This window comes from Erithacus rubecula, assembly GCF_903797595.1.
Source record: "Erithacus rubecula genome assembly, chromosome: 5".
NCBI lineage: Eukaryota > Metazoa > Chordata > Aves > Passeriformes > Muscicapidae > Erithacus > Erithacus rubecula.
This window is the reverse complement of record NC_136687.1, coordinates 35,710,163-35,726,262: the sequence shown is the minus strand read 5'-3', so window position 1 is coordinate 35,726,262 and position 16,100 is coordinate 35,710,163. Positions and strand designations below refer to the sequence as shown.

General features: G+C 40.0%; 1 protein-coding gene across 3 annotated transcripts; it reads right to left on the bottom strand.

Annotated features, from left to right (window-relative positions):
- Window positions 1-149: 149 nt before the first annotated feature.
- CBR4 (carbonyl reductase 4) lies at window positions 150-15,731 on the bottom strand. Of its 3 annotated transcripts, XM_079305936.1 has the most exons (7): window positions 15,019-15,126; window positions 13,588-13,729; window positions 12,983-13,103; window positions 12,367-12,503; window positions 11,372-11,506; window positions 8,506-9,993; window positions 150-2,055 (listed from the first exon to the last, which is right to left on the bottom strand). In XM_079305936.1, the coding sequence occupies exons 1-6, from the start codon at window positions 15,043-15,045 to the stop codon at window positions 9,815-9,817; spliced, it is 741 nt and encodes a 246-aa protein (XP_079162062.1). In that variant the 5' UTR covers window positions 15,046-15,126; the 3' UTR covers window positions 150-2,055; window positions 8,506-9,814. The 3 variants fall into 3 exon arrangements, with proteins under 3 accessions (XP_079162062.1, XP_079162063.1, XP_079162064.1); XM_079305937.1 differs by lacking the exons at window positions 150-2,055; window positions 15,019-15,126 and adding an exon at window positions 15,621-15,731 and having other exon boundaries at window positions 8,889-9,993; XM_079305938.1 differs by lacking the exons at window positions 150-2,055; window positions 15,019-15,126 and adding an exon at window positions 15,621-15,695 and having other exon boundaries at window positions 8,889-9,993; window positions 13,588-13,748.
- Window positions 15,732-16,100: the final 369 nt, after the last annotated feature.

The following is a 16,100-nucleotide window of genomic DNA, read 5'->3' as shown; positions in this document are numbered from 1 at the left end:
TTTAAATCAGGCCTATATGCAGCATCTAAAAACTACTAGAATTTATCAGAATAGTCTGCTTGTGAGCTGGAATCTTGTTTGAACAGAACAGAGGAACATTACTCATAAATTCTGAGACACTTCTGCCAAATAGAAGAACTGGAAGATACTTTTTCTTTAATAGGTTAGAAAATATGCAGGTCTGTTTTGTATTTCTAATAATTGCAATATGTTGCCACTTATAACTGATTCTAAGTAAAAAGCATGGTCTGAGCATTGTTAAATTCATGTAAGAGCCTGATAACAAGACAATATCAGATTTTTTTTTTAAATAGTCAGATTTGCTTACAAAATCCTGACTATTATCCAGTTTCTCCTTTTTCAATGTGAAGATACCAAGAGCGATCCAAGTTCCATTTTTTTCTTTTGGGTTTACATTTCAAGCATTGATCACTACAAACAGGCTTATGTCAGCAATTAAGTGAGCACTGACATTAATGGTGATACTGCAATTGAAGGCACTGGAGTTGTGTCTGCTCAGTACTTTTGGCTTTGGCTTGGGGACTGAAAAACTGAGACTGCTTTTCGAGCTTGTTGAAGATGAGGTCATCATCACTTTTTGCCTCTGTATATATGTACAGACACACTTAAGTAGTAAATCACATCTCTAAGCAGCAACATTGTTTTTATGAAAACATTCAGCTGTGCTGTTACTTAGTTACTGGGACTGTTTGGGCTTACAAAGTCAAGATAGAAGCATGGCATAAGCAAATTAAATTCTCAAGCCAAAAAGCAAAAATTCTTGGAAGAATCAAAGTAACTTTCAGAAGTTTAATCTCCTTCCACATAGTCCAAATATAGATAGTATGACCTGAGACTGTACTTCTGTCATTTTTTAAGACTAAAAAAAAGGAGCCTTGACTTTTTGTAAGACTTCCAGTTTAGGTATGGAAAGACTTCAAATTATTTAGGAAGCTGATCAATCCAAGCATATTCATAATCAATGCAACAATGATCAGGGTGAAGACAGAAAGCTCTGTCAATACCAACAGTGAGGTGCAAAATTCCACATGCATGAAGATTGTTCCAGCTGATGGTGAACCTTAGCACACAGTGACTATCCTACAGCTTTAAGGCAATAGCAACACTTGGTTAACAAGCTCAATTTGCTTCCATCACAGCTAACTGGCAGTAGGGGATCAAAACCAGTCCAACTTGAATCCCCAGCCTTCTGTATCACCATTTTCAAAGTCTATTTTAATTCACTTAGGGTGTATGCTAAGAAATGCCTTGATCCCCCACATCTGGACTGCTACATCCTCACCTCTGCAAGTAGCCCAAACAGATTTGTAAGTACTTCATGAGCTCACATTATCCAACATGCCATGATGCTGAGGGGATGAGCTGCATGCTCTGACTGCATGACCCAGCTGCCAAACCCACACCATGCACTATAGATAAATTCATGCATGGACTAGAAATGCCTGCTTGGATTATGCAGGTTGGCTAATTCATTCCCTCACCATTCAAATGTACATGCAAGGGGTAGAATTTACTGACATTTATCTCATTCTCCTGAACTAAAAGAAACAGCCTTCCCTCTGCACAGATTTTCTGTTTGAACAGAAATATGAGCATACAAAACATATTAGGCAAATGGAAACAGAATTCCTGCCCCAAGGAATTTACAAAGAATTCCAGGGAGCACACAGTATCTTTAACTTGTCTTAAAGCTTGCAACTCTAACTCAAAATTAAGCCACTTTGTGTTCTTTAACAGAAGTGATTAATTCATAAAATTATCTAATACTGCACTGCATCTCTACTAAAAATGTGTTTGGAAATAATGTTCAGTCATGTCTAGAGCAAAAAAGCCAGACAACGAGCAGCAGTACCTGTTCAGCAATGATTTCAGCAGCCATACAGATGGAGATGAACTCCAGTTCAATATCACCTAGAAGGAGAAAGTTTTGCTTTATAAAACAACTGCAGTATAACAGGTAACCCTAGGACTGGCCAAGTCTTGTAACTGCTATCACTTTCTTGTTCTGTGGTAGCATAAATGGTCCAGAACCAGCTGCAGAAAAACAAAGCAGAAAAACATAACAGTACCTGGCCATTGCACAGAATGATTACAACATCTACAGAAGGAGCTCTACAAATCTCACTACACCAAATGCATTATGGTAGGACTTTTCTCCTGTGTGTTTAACAATACAGTTTCAGGGAAATATATTGCCAAGCTTTTTTGGACAACTCTTGGCCCAGACATCACAGAGTATTTGTAGAGAACCGAGAGTACAAAACCCAGACCACCAAACAGGACCTTTCTGAGCTACTGCAAAAGGTGCTGAAAATAAGACTTTCTATACAACAGACAATATACCTGTAATCTATTGCAAATTAAGGACATCTCCATGTTGGTGTCCTGAAAATCATGGTGAACTCTTAAAATATCAGCTGCTCTCTGTTCTATATATGCATTCCAACAGAGCTACAGGAGCCTGCAAAGAATGGATGCAGTTCCAGTCTGCTGCTGGCAAGGACACCTCACCATCAAAAATCATACATACACACTAAATGCCATCTGAACAAAACACAAGAAATTTCTATATTCCTTATTTTCTCTGAAGTTGCAGGAACATTTCAGTAGAAATTTACCAACCAGCTGAAAAGGTAGGATAAAAGGTCCTATTGAGAAGAGCAGAATTAAAACACTGCAACTGAGAGCTTTTAAACAGGTCATCAGCATCCAGGTGTTGACAGTACAGCCTCTAGCACAGAGCTGGAACATGTAGTTCATGTAGAACATGCATGTAGTGCATTCAGCATTAGAAATACTGAGTTGGGAGATATGCAACTTAGAAGTCACAAAACATCAAATTGCTTCAGTAACAAGCTTCAACAATACCATATAATCGGTTTATACTCATTCTTAAACAAATTGTTCAAGATCATGCAGCAATTTCAAACCCATCAGCATGCTACACATGCAAGAGCACCTCAGTATCAGCCAGCAGCCTGGGAAATGCTGAGGAACATCTACACAACTCCACTTGTTCAGTGACATCTGCCCCCCACGCTCCCACTGACACTGCCCTAATGTGTGTGCAATGATACCAAGGAAGCTTTGGTGGCTTTTATTTGGGTGTTGTCTCACTGCATTTGATACAGACACATTCAAACTGGCAGTTTTGTTATGTACAATGAACAAAACATATCCCAGACTATAACAGATATGAGCTGTTAAAAAATAAAAACATAAAAACACCAGAACAGTTGTGATTATGCTGATCCAAACATGTCTGGCAAAGTGTACAGGTAGAATTTTTTACTAACAGACATATCTTCAGCAAAAAGAAGTTATTAGCATATGATTTGAAATTGAACACAATGTGTGTGTGAAAATCAAATATATCTTGGGACTTAGCAGAGTTCTTATTTCTAAGCACACCTAAAGACTTCTCTCCACAACTACTCTTGACCTGTCTTTTCAAACATTGATTAACTGAATCAAGTGGGTGCACCTGGCCTTGAAGAGTTCATTTTTCATTTGCTTTACTTAAATGAACTACACTGTTTATCAAAAAAACAAACAAAAAAAAGGCCACATAATTGCAACAGGCAATACACATTTCAGGGTCATGCAATACAACCTCACACTGTGCAACACATCAAAGTAGTAAAATTTGTCTTACAGCAATAAATAATCATTACAATGTATGTTTTAACTGTAGGTAATAATGTAACAAAGAGTTTTTGGAGGCTGGGATTAAGGTATCCACTTTCTATCCAAGATTCTCTGATCTCAGTAGGAAATCCTTTACATCTTTAAAAGTCATGCCTTGCATGCCTTACAACCTCCCAGCAGCTCAGGATATAGGGAATAGGATTTTACAAAACCAGTAGCAGAGATGCCAGCCATCAGCTTTGCAATTACACAGGCAACTCAACCTCCCTAAAACAATACAGTTTTACTCACCAAGTCATTACCAATACAATAATGCTTTAGGGTAGACTGCCCTCAGGAGGCCACAGTGAAATCTCTTCATGGGATGCAGCCCTAACTCACTCAGCATGCAGCAACTCAGCCAACATTATATACTTCTGTTACCATAGTCTGCAAAAGTTGTTTCCCACCAGAGCTCCTCCTTACAACTGCAATATTCTAAAAAAATCCCAAACCAAAACCACCTCATGAACATTTTATGTGTCCTGCTACAAATTTACAGACAATAATCACAGAATCACAGATGGCTTGGATTGGAAGGAACTCTAAAGATTATCTAGTTCCAAGCCCCCTGCCATGGGCAGGGACACCATGCACTAGACCAGGTTGCTCAGAGCCCATCCAGCCCATCAATTGCAACAGATGCCTCAATAGGAAGAGAAGACTGTTTGTATTAAGACATTGAGCTCACTACAACAAATCCTAAGTTTAAAACGTATTTCTTTAGAGATAAGTAGAAGTAAGGCTCCAATGACCTATCTAGGACAAAAGATGAACAAGAGTAATCCATCATCTTCCCAAACATTAGAAAAATGCAGAGAAGACATACCAAACAATTAACTTTCTAGGTCTACAACGTGCTTCAACTAAACCCCAGAATATGCAATTTAGGTTTCCTAACTTGGCAGTGACAAGGCAGGTCACAGAAATGAGTAAATACTGCAATACACACCCTATTTTAGCAAGGATATCCTCTCTGAAGCAGGAACCCAGGTGAGTAAAAACTCAAAGCAGTCATGGGTGAGTCAGAAAGAGGGTTGTTGTAAAACAGGACTGCATGCTGAATTAAATGACAGCTGCAAAAGCAGCCACCCTCAAAACTTGCCTTGACAGTCTCTTCAGAAATTCTGTGGTGGTAGTGAAAGGCCATCTAGAAACCAGTGATGGGGGGTGGGGCAAGAGAAAAGATCTGAAATAAAACAGAGTAAGTTAAAGACTTGCACTGCAGCTTTCTTTAAATCCTCCCAAAACTAGGTGGATGAGGCAAAGTTTCAATGCATGCCTGAAAAAAGTTGTAGGAAGAGGACTACAGATTCATTAGAACCTGCAGAAACATGGAGTAGTGGGAATTCATAAAATACTCCACTCTTAAAAAGGAAAAACGGCAAAAAAAGATGCTGGTATTTAAGAGCTTATAGGAGAGTTTTAAGCAACATCACAGGTGAAGAAACATCAGATGGATTAAGAGCACATTCTCTCACTTCCCATAGGAATGGAATCACAGAAACCATGTCTAATAATATAGTGGACTGACGTTTACAAAATTCAATTGAAAAATCAGTCAGTCAAGTGCACAGTATGATTCATAAACACCCATATGCAAAAAACCCCAAACATTTATATACAGCTTGGCATAAATGCCAGCAGCACAAGATGTAAAGCCTGAATGTCTGCTTTTCATCAAAGCCAGTGACACAACAGACATACTGAAAATATGATGGAAGTACGATAAAAAAGATAATGATACAAAATATATAGAAGAGTTATAAAAATACATATCAACATATTAAATCATCCCATCAAATACGGATTGAATTTCCAAACCTAGCAAGGTAAACTCTGTTATGAGAGATATTGGTACTCACACCATTAAGATGGTGCCCATAGCTGTGACATCTGAGATGCCTAAGGCCAGCAATGTAACTGTGATGACAGACAGCAATCATGAGTACGTTGGATAAATGTCACATTGAAGAGGCCAAGATCACTTGTTTAATATATTCTTTTTCACGCAGCTGATCAGGGCCACCCGGCTCTGGCTGTGGTCACCCCAACCTTACATGGCCTGAGCCAAAATGCAATTTTCAAACAGTGATTTTTTAAATGGTGACTTTTATTTCTGCAAGTCTATTGACCAAGTTTATCAATAAAGACATTAGTCCACTACCACAGACTTTCATAACAAAGAAAAAACACAAAAAGAAAATATTAAAATGAAGCCAAAATGAAAAGTCAAAGCGGCCCAATGAGAACACTAAGATTGAATATACTGAACTTCAGTGGAACAATTTTAAACACACACAAATTAAACTTACTTTTGTGGGGACGGGGAAGCTCCTGTCATTTAAACATCTATCTTTGTAAAACCAGCAGTCTAGCTTTAGGAGTCAAATGGAATAAGTCACTGAATATAACATTTACAGCCAGGTCAGAGTGCAGAGGAATAATCTGCAAAAGTGCATTGACACTGATCAGCACCTGAGAAACAGGAACCATGCCTGAAGAAGACAAGCAGATGATCAAAGTAAAAAGCAGAGTGCTCAGGGAAAGAAAGACCACTGAGGAAAAAAATCCCCAGACTCTGAACAAATCCCTATGATCAGATTCTGCTACCATGCAGGAACTCGACAATAAATTTTACAGGCAACTTGTTGAAGGTTTTCCTCCTCATACCAAAACATCGGGACAGGTTACAGAGGAAAGAGTGATTAATGGGGGAAGATGGAGGCTTTCACTCCTCAATTCTAAAAGAAACTAGGTAAATCCATAGTGAAACTTCTGAAACCTGCCTCATTATTAAGTGACTGGAAACTGGGAAATGGGACAAGTTTTTTTTTTTATTTTAGTGAGTGGAAGATCTCTTGTTTTTAACAAGAGATTCCAGAGGGATCCAGGGAACTAAAAACTAAATATATTTTTCTGTACATGCCAAAGTGCCAGAATTTGTTCTAAAGCCAAGAAAACAACAGGATAAACATACAGAGTTGCTTTTGCAAAGGAAAGTTGTGTTTGATAAACATTTTAGAGTTCTTCTAAAGAAGAACTTAAAAGAGATGAGAGCACAGAGATCTAATAATGGTGCATGCTTGAAATTCTAAAAGGATCTGACACATCTCCTTGCCAAAAACTATTAAGATGCTGTGCTGCCAAAAGAAGTTGTCATATCAGTACTTTGTTTAAAGATAGAAGACAAAGGGTATGAATCAGCAGTTGTTCTTCCCTAAAGTGCCAACAGAACACCACAGTTCCTCTGTTGGGACAGAAAAAAAACAACCTATTTCTAAGGGTTCTGAGACAGCAGTTTCTGAATGCCACAGTGTATATGCAGTTACTGGAAGTAACAAAGGGATTACGGAATTAAAAAACTGCAGAAACATTTCACGGAGGAAACAGGTGTTAAAACCAGCAAATTAAACTCATTGCAGATATCTGAGAACAATTCCTGATGAAAAAAAATTGGACTACTGTGTACATATATATATATGGAAATGGACTCCAAGTTGACCATTAATTACTTGAGACTGAGTTATTGTTCTGAAAATAGAAGCGCAAATGTTTGGAAAAAGCAAAACACATAGGCATCATTTTTGGAAACAATATAGAACAAAACACAAAACAATTTATTTTTTCTAAAATAGATCTACAGTGAATTCTGCAAGAAGACCTGACCTGTTGCTCCTTTATGAGAAACTGGAAAAGTAAAGCAAAGTTCAGCAAAGACAATTTAAGACACAAAAGGGCTCCCCAGCAACAAACAATTAAAAGAAATATGACTCTTCACTACAAAACAGAAACATTTAAGGCAGGCAGGATAAGATAGAGGTCTACAAATTCAAAAGCAAAACAGAGAGAGCACCAGAGGGCTGTTTTTTAGTGCCTGCAGGTCCCAGCCAGAGCTACCCACTGGTGGGTTCAAACATCCCAGTCACAAACAGCTGGAGGTACCAGTCTTCTAAGGACGCACACCTGATCTGTTATCCTGCACATTCCCTACTTCCCCTGTCCAAGACATCACACCAGGCCAGACAGAACCAAGATTATGTTAACCAGCTTTCTGTTCTAATTTATCAGTTCAAAGAAGGGGGGCGGCAGGGGGAAGCTTTTTAAAAGTATGATTTAAAGCTACCAACACTTCAGTCTGGCCCTATGGCAACAGCAATAACAAAAACATAGTATGTACTGGAACTTTTTAAAGAAGTTACTTTGTGACATGCTGAGATCCTTCTGACAGCATTATTTCAGACTTTAATTGCAAATGTAAACTAAAAATTCCATTGCTAATAACTTATTTAACAGTTCTCTTACAAAAAAAAAAAAAAAAAAAAAAAAAAAAAAAAAACCCAAAAAAAACAACACCACAACACCAAAAACAAAAACAACCAAAAAAAAAAAATTAGGCTCAGAATTCACTAAAAGAGAATTATTTCTAGTTTCTTAAGTTTGGCTTTTGGTCAGGATTTGTTTGTAAAATACTAAGGATGGGTATGGGCAGCAGTCAAGTCACTGACATATTCCTACTTAACTAGTGAAAATGTACCAGCTGTCCTTCCTCACCTTCAGTGCCCTTGGAAAAAATTCACATAATCTCTGGCCAACTCTTGCTATCTAGGAAAAATACAACTAGCAATTATATTTTTGGTGCAAAGACACATATGACACTTAGCAGCGATAACAGGAAGATAAGGACTCCTGGAAGGGTTACTTCTAGCAGCATTTTATATTCCAAAGTGAGTAGCACAACCAACTGTAAATCTCCTGATCATACAGGTACTCCTTGTATTATTTCTCAATACATACCTGCAAGAAGCTTGAACATGCACTGTTTTCTGGCACAAAGACAAAATTTCTCAGCTGCACAAATGAAGAAAATCTCCAGCTTTAAAGACTCAGTTATCAGCAGTGAGATCTTTCTGTACTGTGGTGTGTGCCAAGATGGGAAGTAATTTCAAAAGCTGAATCAACATCTGGATCATGATGCAATGAACACCAGAGCTAAGAAGTGAAGGTCTTGAACCACATTCATAGTTTTCTTCAGAGACAATAAAAACACCAATTATGAAAAATTCCTTGAACTCAACAGAAAAGCCTGAAGTCAAACATTTGATAAGTTTTCAGCAAGACAGGAACACTCAGAATCATTTACAGCAGAATAACTACTCTGCTTCAAAAGTTGCTTTGAATAAAGTAAAATGACTATTTTATTGACTGTACATATATATGAGGAAGCATCAACTTAACAGCTGAACTGAGTGTTCATGAAGATACAGAGCAAAACATAAAACACCTTGGCTTGGTGCTCTGGAAGTGATACATGTTCTAAACATCCACTGAGTCCTTTCAAAGTGTCTTATGCAGCAAGGCCTGCAGCTGTGGTGCTCAGCAGTGCAACTCAAGCAGAGAATATGACAGCTGCAGTGCTGCAGCAGTCCTTCAATGGACACACACAAGAGCCACTAGATTGAGGGCTGTGCATACATTCAGGAATGGAACCAAGTAGGCTTTGTCTTTATAAATATATTTTGCATATAATTACATCTTCTAAAGGCAATTCAGGTATGCTGAAAATCTAGAAGTTCCTAGCTTTGTAGTCTTAGGTACAAACAAACAAAGCTCAAAGGAAACTCCTTGCTACTTTGTAGGGACTAACTGATAAGAATGCAAAACTATGCAGTTCACAATCTTTGCCCTACTTGAAAAACTTGATGCAAGCATACCTGCCACCCAATAAACATGTCTCTGCACTTTATTAACCTTTGTGTAACATGATAATTCAAATAAAATCTCATTTTATCCCAAATTAGAAAACAGGACTTACAAAAATACAGTGCTTTAAAAACCTATCAGCACATTATTAAAGCTATCACCATATCAAAACCAGATCTTTTTCAAACTGTTTCATACACAGACTTTGTAATACCAAAGAGATTCTTTCAGGCAGCTAAACACACATATTGCACTTCACTGCTGCCAAATTTATCCTCTGACTAAATAAGACCAAAACAATTATGTACATCAATGTTCAAACAATTTCTAACCCTCTCCCCTTATTTAGTATGTATTTATATATTACCATCATGACATTAAAGCAGTCATTTATTCAATGTACTTAGGCCATAAGCTGCAAGCCTCCATCTACAACCAGAACACTCCCTGTAATATATGTGGATTCTAGAAGAAAGACAACAGCTTGTGCAACTTCATGAGGCTCTCCAAATCTTCCAAGGAGAATTGCTTTCTTCAACTGATCTTCTTCCAAATGAGCTGTCATCTCTGTGTGAATAAAGCCTAAAAGCAGAGAGATATATGAAGTTACCTAACTTTCCATTAAATTTATAGAGTGGATTTCCCACTGAATCTTACAAAGTGAAATCTATTACCAGGATTCAGCACCCACTACCATTCTTCAAAGTCTCCCAAAGCAGCCCACATCATTTGACAGCCAAGACCACTTTTTTATATAACCAATAAAATACCTTTCTGTTTTGGGAGCAGTGATGCAATAACCAAAATGCAGAGATCTATAGAAGTCCATTTAAAAAACCCAAATAAAATCAAACAACCAAACAAGAAAGGGTAACTAAAATTCAGTCCAAAAACTGTATTTAGTATCCTTTTTTTGAAAGAGAAAATATACTCATTTCACCACAACGTTCTCAATTAAAATACAAGCACAGAATGTTTGGCAAGAATCCCCCTCAGACTTTAAAATGTTTGCATTATATTTTAGAACTTATGGCAGTACTTGCATAGTTTCTATCAGAGCACTCATTTGAAGAATACTGCTTGACATTTTTGAAGGACCTTTTTAAAACTTTTCCACTATCTGAGATTTGGCTCTCCCACTGCTGCACAACTCTACACACACGCTTCAGCTTTATAAAGAGCTGATCTTACCTGATTTCTAGCTGCCATCAAGAAGGGAAAGTCTCCCTTCTGCTTTCTATTGTTAAACTCTGCCCCTTTATGATGGTTGTGGATGAGCTGCTCAACTCACTAAAGAATAAAAGTATTTTTCCTGCCTAGTTCACAAGCTGAACAGGTTCATGTAGAATTCTGAAAGGCACCAGAGGTAGTAGAAAGTGATCAGCAGTGTACATAGCTATGAGTGGAAAAATTCAGAAAATACAGAAGGGATTTTTCCTTAAGTGTGGCAGTTCACTTGAACTAGATTATCTTATGAAATTACTGCATTTAATCACAGAAATAACTTTCAGGACTCCCTCCTTTTATAACAGGGAGACAGGGTGCTTTTTTGACAGTCTTCTCATGGTCTGTCATGTTTCCCTAATAACAAACAAGCATTTTCCAGCTGGAGACAAGAGTAGCTTTCTGTCTCTAATTAGATCTAATCCTTCCATCTGCAACAACAGCAAGTTTTGAAAAAGGAACAAAGAAAAAAAAAGACATTTATTATGTCATAATGAACAGAGGAATAGGTAGACTCACTCTTCCAAATTTCTCAGTGTTCCCTTAAAAAGCCTGAAGGTTTTCTAAAAGAATGTATTATACTTTAAGCAAGCAAACAAAATATATTAAAATATTTACTTACAAAGCTGAAGAAAATGATAGAAATCTGTCTTAAGTTACTTTCAAAGCACAAGAAATATCCACAGTTTTAATGAATTGCAAGAGTCAAGGATGCAGGAATTCCTCAAAAACTAACCTGGAGCAACAACGTTGACTCGAATTTGCTTTTTTGCTACTTCTTTGGCAAGAGAGCGTGAAAATCCAACTAATCCTGCTTTGGTAGCACTGTACACACTTTGACCAGAGTTGCCTTTAAGTCCTACAATACTCCCTAAAATAAACATCAAAAGGAAGATTAAATGGGTAACTTGAAACGTTGTATTAACTTTATCATTTTAGTTTTAAACTTGGAATGAAAAATTATCACAAGAAAAGAGTAAAATATGCATAACTTTATGTACTTTAGCCTGCTAGGATAATTAAATCTCCCAATTAGCTGTGATTTTTGTACAATCCATGTATCTATGTTTACCAACGGGCACCAGGAGAGTAAAATGAAGACTTTCCTAAAAAAAGCATCCTTGTTCAAAAGGGAAGGGAAGGGAAGGGAAAGGAAAGGAAGGGAAGGGAAGGGAAGGGAAGGGAAGGGAAGGGAAGGGAAGGGAAGGGAAGGGAAGGGAAGGGAAGGGAAGGGAAGGGAAGGGAAGGGAAGGGAAGGGAAGGGAAGGGAAGGGAAGGGAAGGGAAGGAGGAAGGGAAGGGAAGGGAAGGAAGGGAAGGGAAGGGAAGGAAGGGAAGGGAAGGGAAGGGAAGGGAAGGGAAGGGAAGGGAAGGGAAGGGAAGGAAGGAAGGGAAGGGAAGGGAAGGGAAGGGAAGGGAAGGGAAGGGAAGGGAACTGACTGTACCTATCAATTCTCAGTTAATAGCCAGCAGCTGGTAGATCTAGATATTGGAAGAATTGGTTAAGAATAGCAAAGCTATAAAATATAAATTCTGAGGTGTTTATTACTCTAGAAGTTGTAGAAATTACACAAAGAATAACCATTCATAAAGAAATGATAAATATACAATGTCTAAATACAAGGACAAGGAAAGTAAGTAAATTATAACAAGTAATGTAGTATGTTACACCTTCTCAAAATTTCTAGAAGACTAGTACACAGAACTCCACTGGCTCACACAAGCAACTTACCTATATTGACAATAGCACCTCCCTTCTGTTGAATCATGACCTTTACAGCAGCTTTGCATGTCAAAATTGTTCCCAAAAGGTTAGTATGAATCTGGGTTATCATATCTTCAGTCTTGGTTCTCAATAACAAACCATCCCTGACAAACAAACAAACAAAAAAACCCAAAGAATTTGCTTAGCAATCCCCTGATTGTGTTTATTCATAAAACAATCATATTGGACAGAATATTAATGGGGGTGTATGTGGTTCCATACATTTGAGCATTCAAAATAACATCACTGCAAGGACTACACATAGCAAAAAACAAGTTAGTCATGCTTCTAGCCACAGAACCTCTTTTGCAGAGTGGTATCAAGCACTGTTTTGGACCATTCTGGAGGAAAAATGTGGAAGAAATAATAGGGGGGAACTCAAACTCAGAATGCAGAAACTACAGTAAAAGCTGTATCATCTGTTAGCATTCTACTGCCATCAGGAACAAAATATTGGCAAGAACTTAATATTGCTTTCAGATGTGCTCATTAACAAAACTCTTACTAAGCACAAAGGGCCAGAGTACCTTACAGTGAGCTGCCTTCATCTAGAATTACCATAGTCTTGTAAGGAGTAACCAACCTGTTGATCCCAGCTGCATTAACCAAGTAGTTAATAGGACCCAAATTCCTCTGCATCTCCTCAAAAGTCTTTTGCACTTCTTGTTCACTGGATACATCACAGCTAAGTGCCAGATGTCCTGCTGTATTGAAATATACATAACATCAAAATAAGATAAAAGCTGTATTTAATTCATAAACCTTCTTCAGAATGTATCAACTCAGTTGCAAAACAGATGTTGAACTAGTTATAATTTAAGGAACCTATTTAATCCCCAGACAATTAAATAAAGATGATTTTCAAGTGTTTTATACATTAGATATATGACAATTCCTTGTTTTAATTTTTTTGCCTTTTGAAATCCGAAGTTCAGCATGAGCAGACTGGTCTCAGTTCTGACTTACTCAGGAGCTGAGGATGACTCAATTCACACCACCTCTATTGTGACCCCAAACAATTCCATTCATTTTAAAATTCCCATCATACAGATAAAATTGATAACTACTTTCTCAACAACTACTGTGAGAACAAAATTGTACCAATATAGCTGTTTTTTAATAATCTCAGCCTTTATTTTCCCTTCCATCTAGCTGAGCAGTGAGGGGTTTTTAATGACTCATACATACCACCAAGGTCACGGGCAGTGCTCTGGGCCACGTCCAGATTCCTAGCAATGATGGCCAGGCGGCAGCCCTTCTCTGCCAGGAGCTCTGCCACAGCTTTGCCTATCCCTCGGGATCCTCCAAAAACAGCACACACCTTGCCCATCTTCAAAACAATTCACAAATTGCAAAATAAACCATCAGCTTCATGTCCAGTACAGCAAGACATTAACTCTGCTCTTGTCAACATCACAGCCTTTACCTGTTTGTAACAGTTTGTAATAGTGGGTTACAGAATTAATGATTTGGTTTTTATTCATTCATTTATATTCATTTTTTATTCAAAATAAACACTTGAACTAAATTAGACCTCAAGCTAATTCTTAAATATTTCTGAACTAGTTAAAAAAAAAAAAAAAAAAAAAAATCATGCACATAATCTAGCATTTCAATAACAGAGTTATGGTAACTCGTATTCAATTGATGAATTATGTGATTTATGTACCTAAAGGCCATAATGTATTGTTCAGTTGCTTATTCAATGCTGAGGTACTATTTGTAATTATATTGTTCTTGGAACCACTATTCTTGTGGTAAAGTCATGTAGCCTCAAGGTCTCACTGGACACCACCCGTGCAAATGTTACTGAATACGATTTGAAACTTGTATTTACACTGGTTTAAATCTGTCAGGCTGTGTTTTACCACTAGCCTGGGGTTTTTTGTTTCTGCTTTTGAAGGAGGAATAAAAGCTTTGTGAAATACAAAATCATTCTGAAGTAGCTAGCTTTGATGTTTGGAACCAAGTACCACAGAAAGTACTTCTGTAGAATGATCTTTTATTCTGAAAGCCCTAGAAAGCAATCAGCTGTTTTGGGATTTCCTGAGGAGACAGAGGCAGAATCCAAGCAGTAATAATGAATCTTTTTCCCATACATTCGAATAAATCCTTTTTGAACCCAATTGCACCGTCTTCATCCTGAGGCAACGAGTTTTATTATTTGTGGGAAAGTACTTCCTTTTGTTCCTAATTTGCTTTCTGATTAGATAATTCTATGCATTTCTCCTCATACCCTCCCCTTACTGTTTCACTCTCCACCTGTATCTTCTTTCAGGTCTATTCAGCTACTCCTACACACATGAAAGTTATTCAGTACCTCGCTGAAAAGGATCTGAGTCCCCAGACCTTACCTCTGGCCTCACTGAAGTCTATTAAACCCTTCTGGACAAGTGATGATCAGAACAGCACATGCTACTAAGTGTACCAGGCCACCATCAACTCATATAATGGCATGATGATTTTGGTCATCTGTAACAGAGTCTGAACAAGCAGACAGTCTGTCCTTTCCCCTAACAAAGTATTCACAAGTGCATCTGCTTTCCCTGGCAAGTTCTTAGAGCAGTGAAAGCCCCTTGTGCATTAACCAGGCATTCACAGGTGGGACACAGGGCCTACCAGCAAGGCAGTAATGTACTTTAACATTGTGCTTTAACACAGAGACGCCATACAGGCTCCCCGCAGCCGCGACTTGGGAGAAAAAAGCTGCAGCAGGAGTAATGACCCCTGGATAAATGCAATGTTCCCTGGATAAATAATGGAAGGGAAACCCGCGTATATTTGCAGTAACAGGCACCTGTATCACCTGCTCTTCTTTCAGAGCCAACTACTCAACGCGTGACCCCGCGGCTCCCATGGCACCACCCCACGGCGCCCGGCTGCCAGCCCAAGGAGGGCCCCTTGCAGCAAGGGCGAGGGGTTCCCGCGGCCGTGCCGGCCCAGCTCGGCGCCTCCCTCCCTCCCTCTCCGTCCGTCCGTCCGTGCTGGCGGCGGGGCCGAGCTGGGCTCCCGCCCGGGCCCGGCTGCAGGTGGAGCCCTCGGCACGGACAGCGGGAAGCGGCGCAGGCCGCGCCCGCCAGGGACGCGCAGCGCGCCGCCGGTGCCACGGTGGCAGCGCGGCCGCTCCGTGCTGTCCCTGCGTATCCCCCGAGCCCCGAGCCAGGCGCGGGCACAGGAGCGGGACGGGAGAAGGTGTGTGTATTCCACATGCGCTGCGGTACCTCCCGGCCGCTGCCTCGCCTCCCTCACGGAGCGCGGCTCCCTCCCCGCCGGGCCGGCTCCGCTCCGCGCCGAGCGCAGGCGTCACGGGAGCGGCGCGACGTCACCGCCGGCACCGGCCGCGGGCCCCGGCGGGACAGGGAGCGGGGCGGCGGCGGGCCCGGGGCTGCTCCCCTGGCTCTGCTGTGGGACCGAGGCTGCTCCCCTGGCTCTGCTGCAGGCCTGAGCTGGCGGCGGGACCGGGGCCGCTCCCCTGGCTCTGCTGCGGGCCCGGGGCCGCTCCCCTGGCTCTCCTGCAGGCCTGGCTCTGCGGCGGGCCCGGCCCCTGAGGGGGCGCTGCGCTCGCCCACAGGAAGCCCCTCTGCCTTCACCCTACGCTTGCCGCTTGGAAACTCCATTTTATAGCGTCCGGCCTGGAGCTGAAGCTCTTCAGTCCTGCCCTTGTTACCCCCCTTCCTGAACAAAAGGGTGCTTCATATATA

Bases quoted from the DNA above. Each gene is read 5' to 3' on its own strand.
- CBR4 (XM_079305936.1), bottom strand. From the start codon at position 15,045: ATGTTAAAGTACATTACTGCCTTGCTG. The intron at 13,730-15,018 runs GTAGGCCCTGTG...ATTGTTTTGAAG, and splicing joins AGTACATTACTGCCTTGCTG to ATGGGCAAGGTGTGTGCTGT. The intron at 9,994-11,371 runs GTTAGTTTTTGA...CTCTGCTTTTAG, and splicing joins AGTCAACGTTGTTGCTCCAG to GCTTTATTCACACAGAGATG.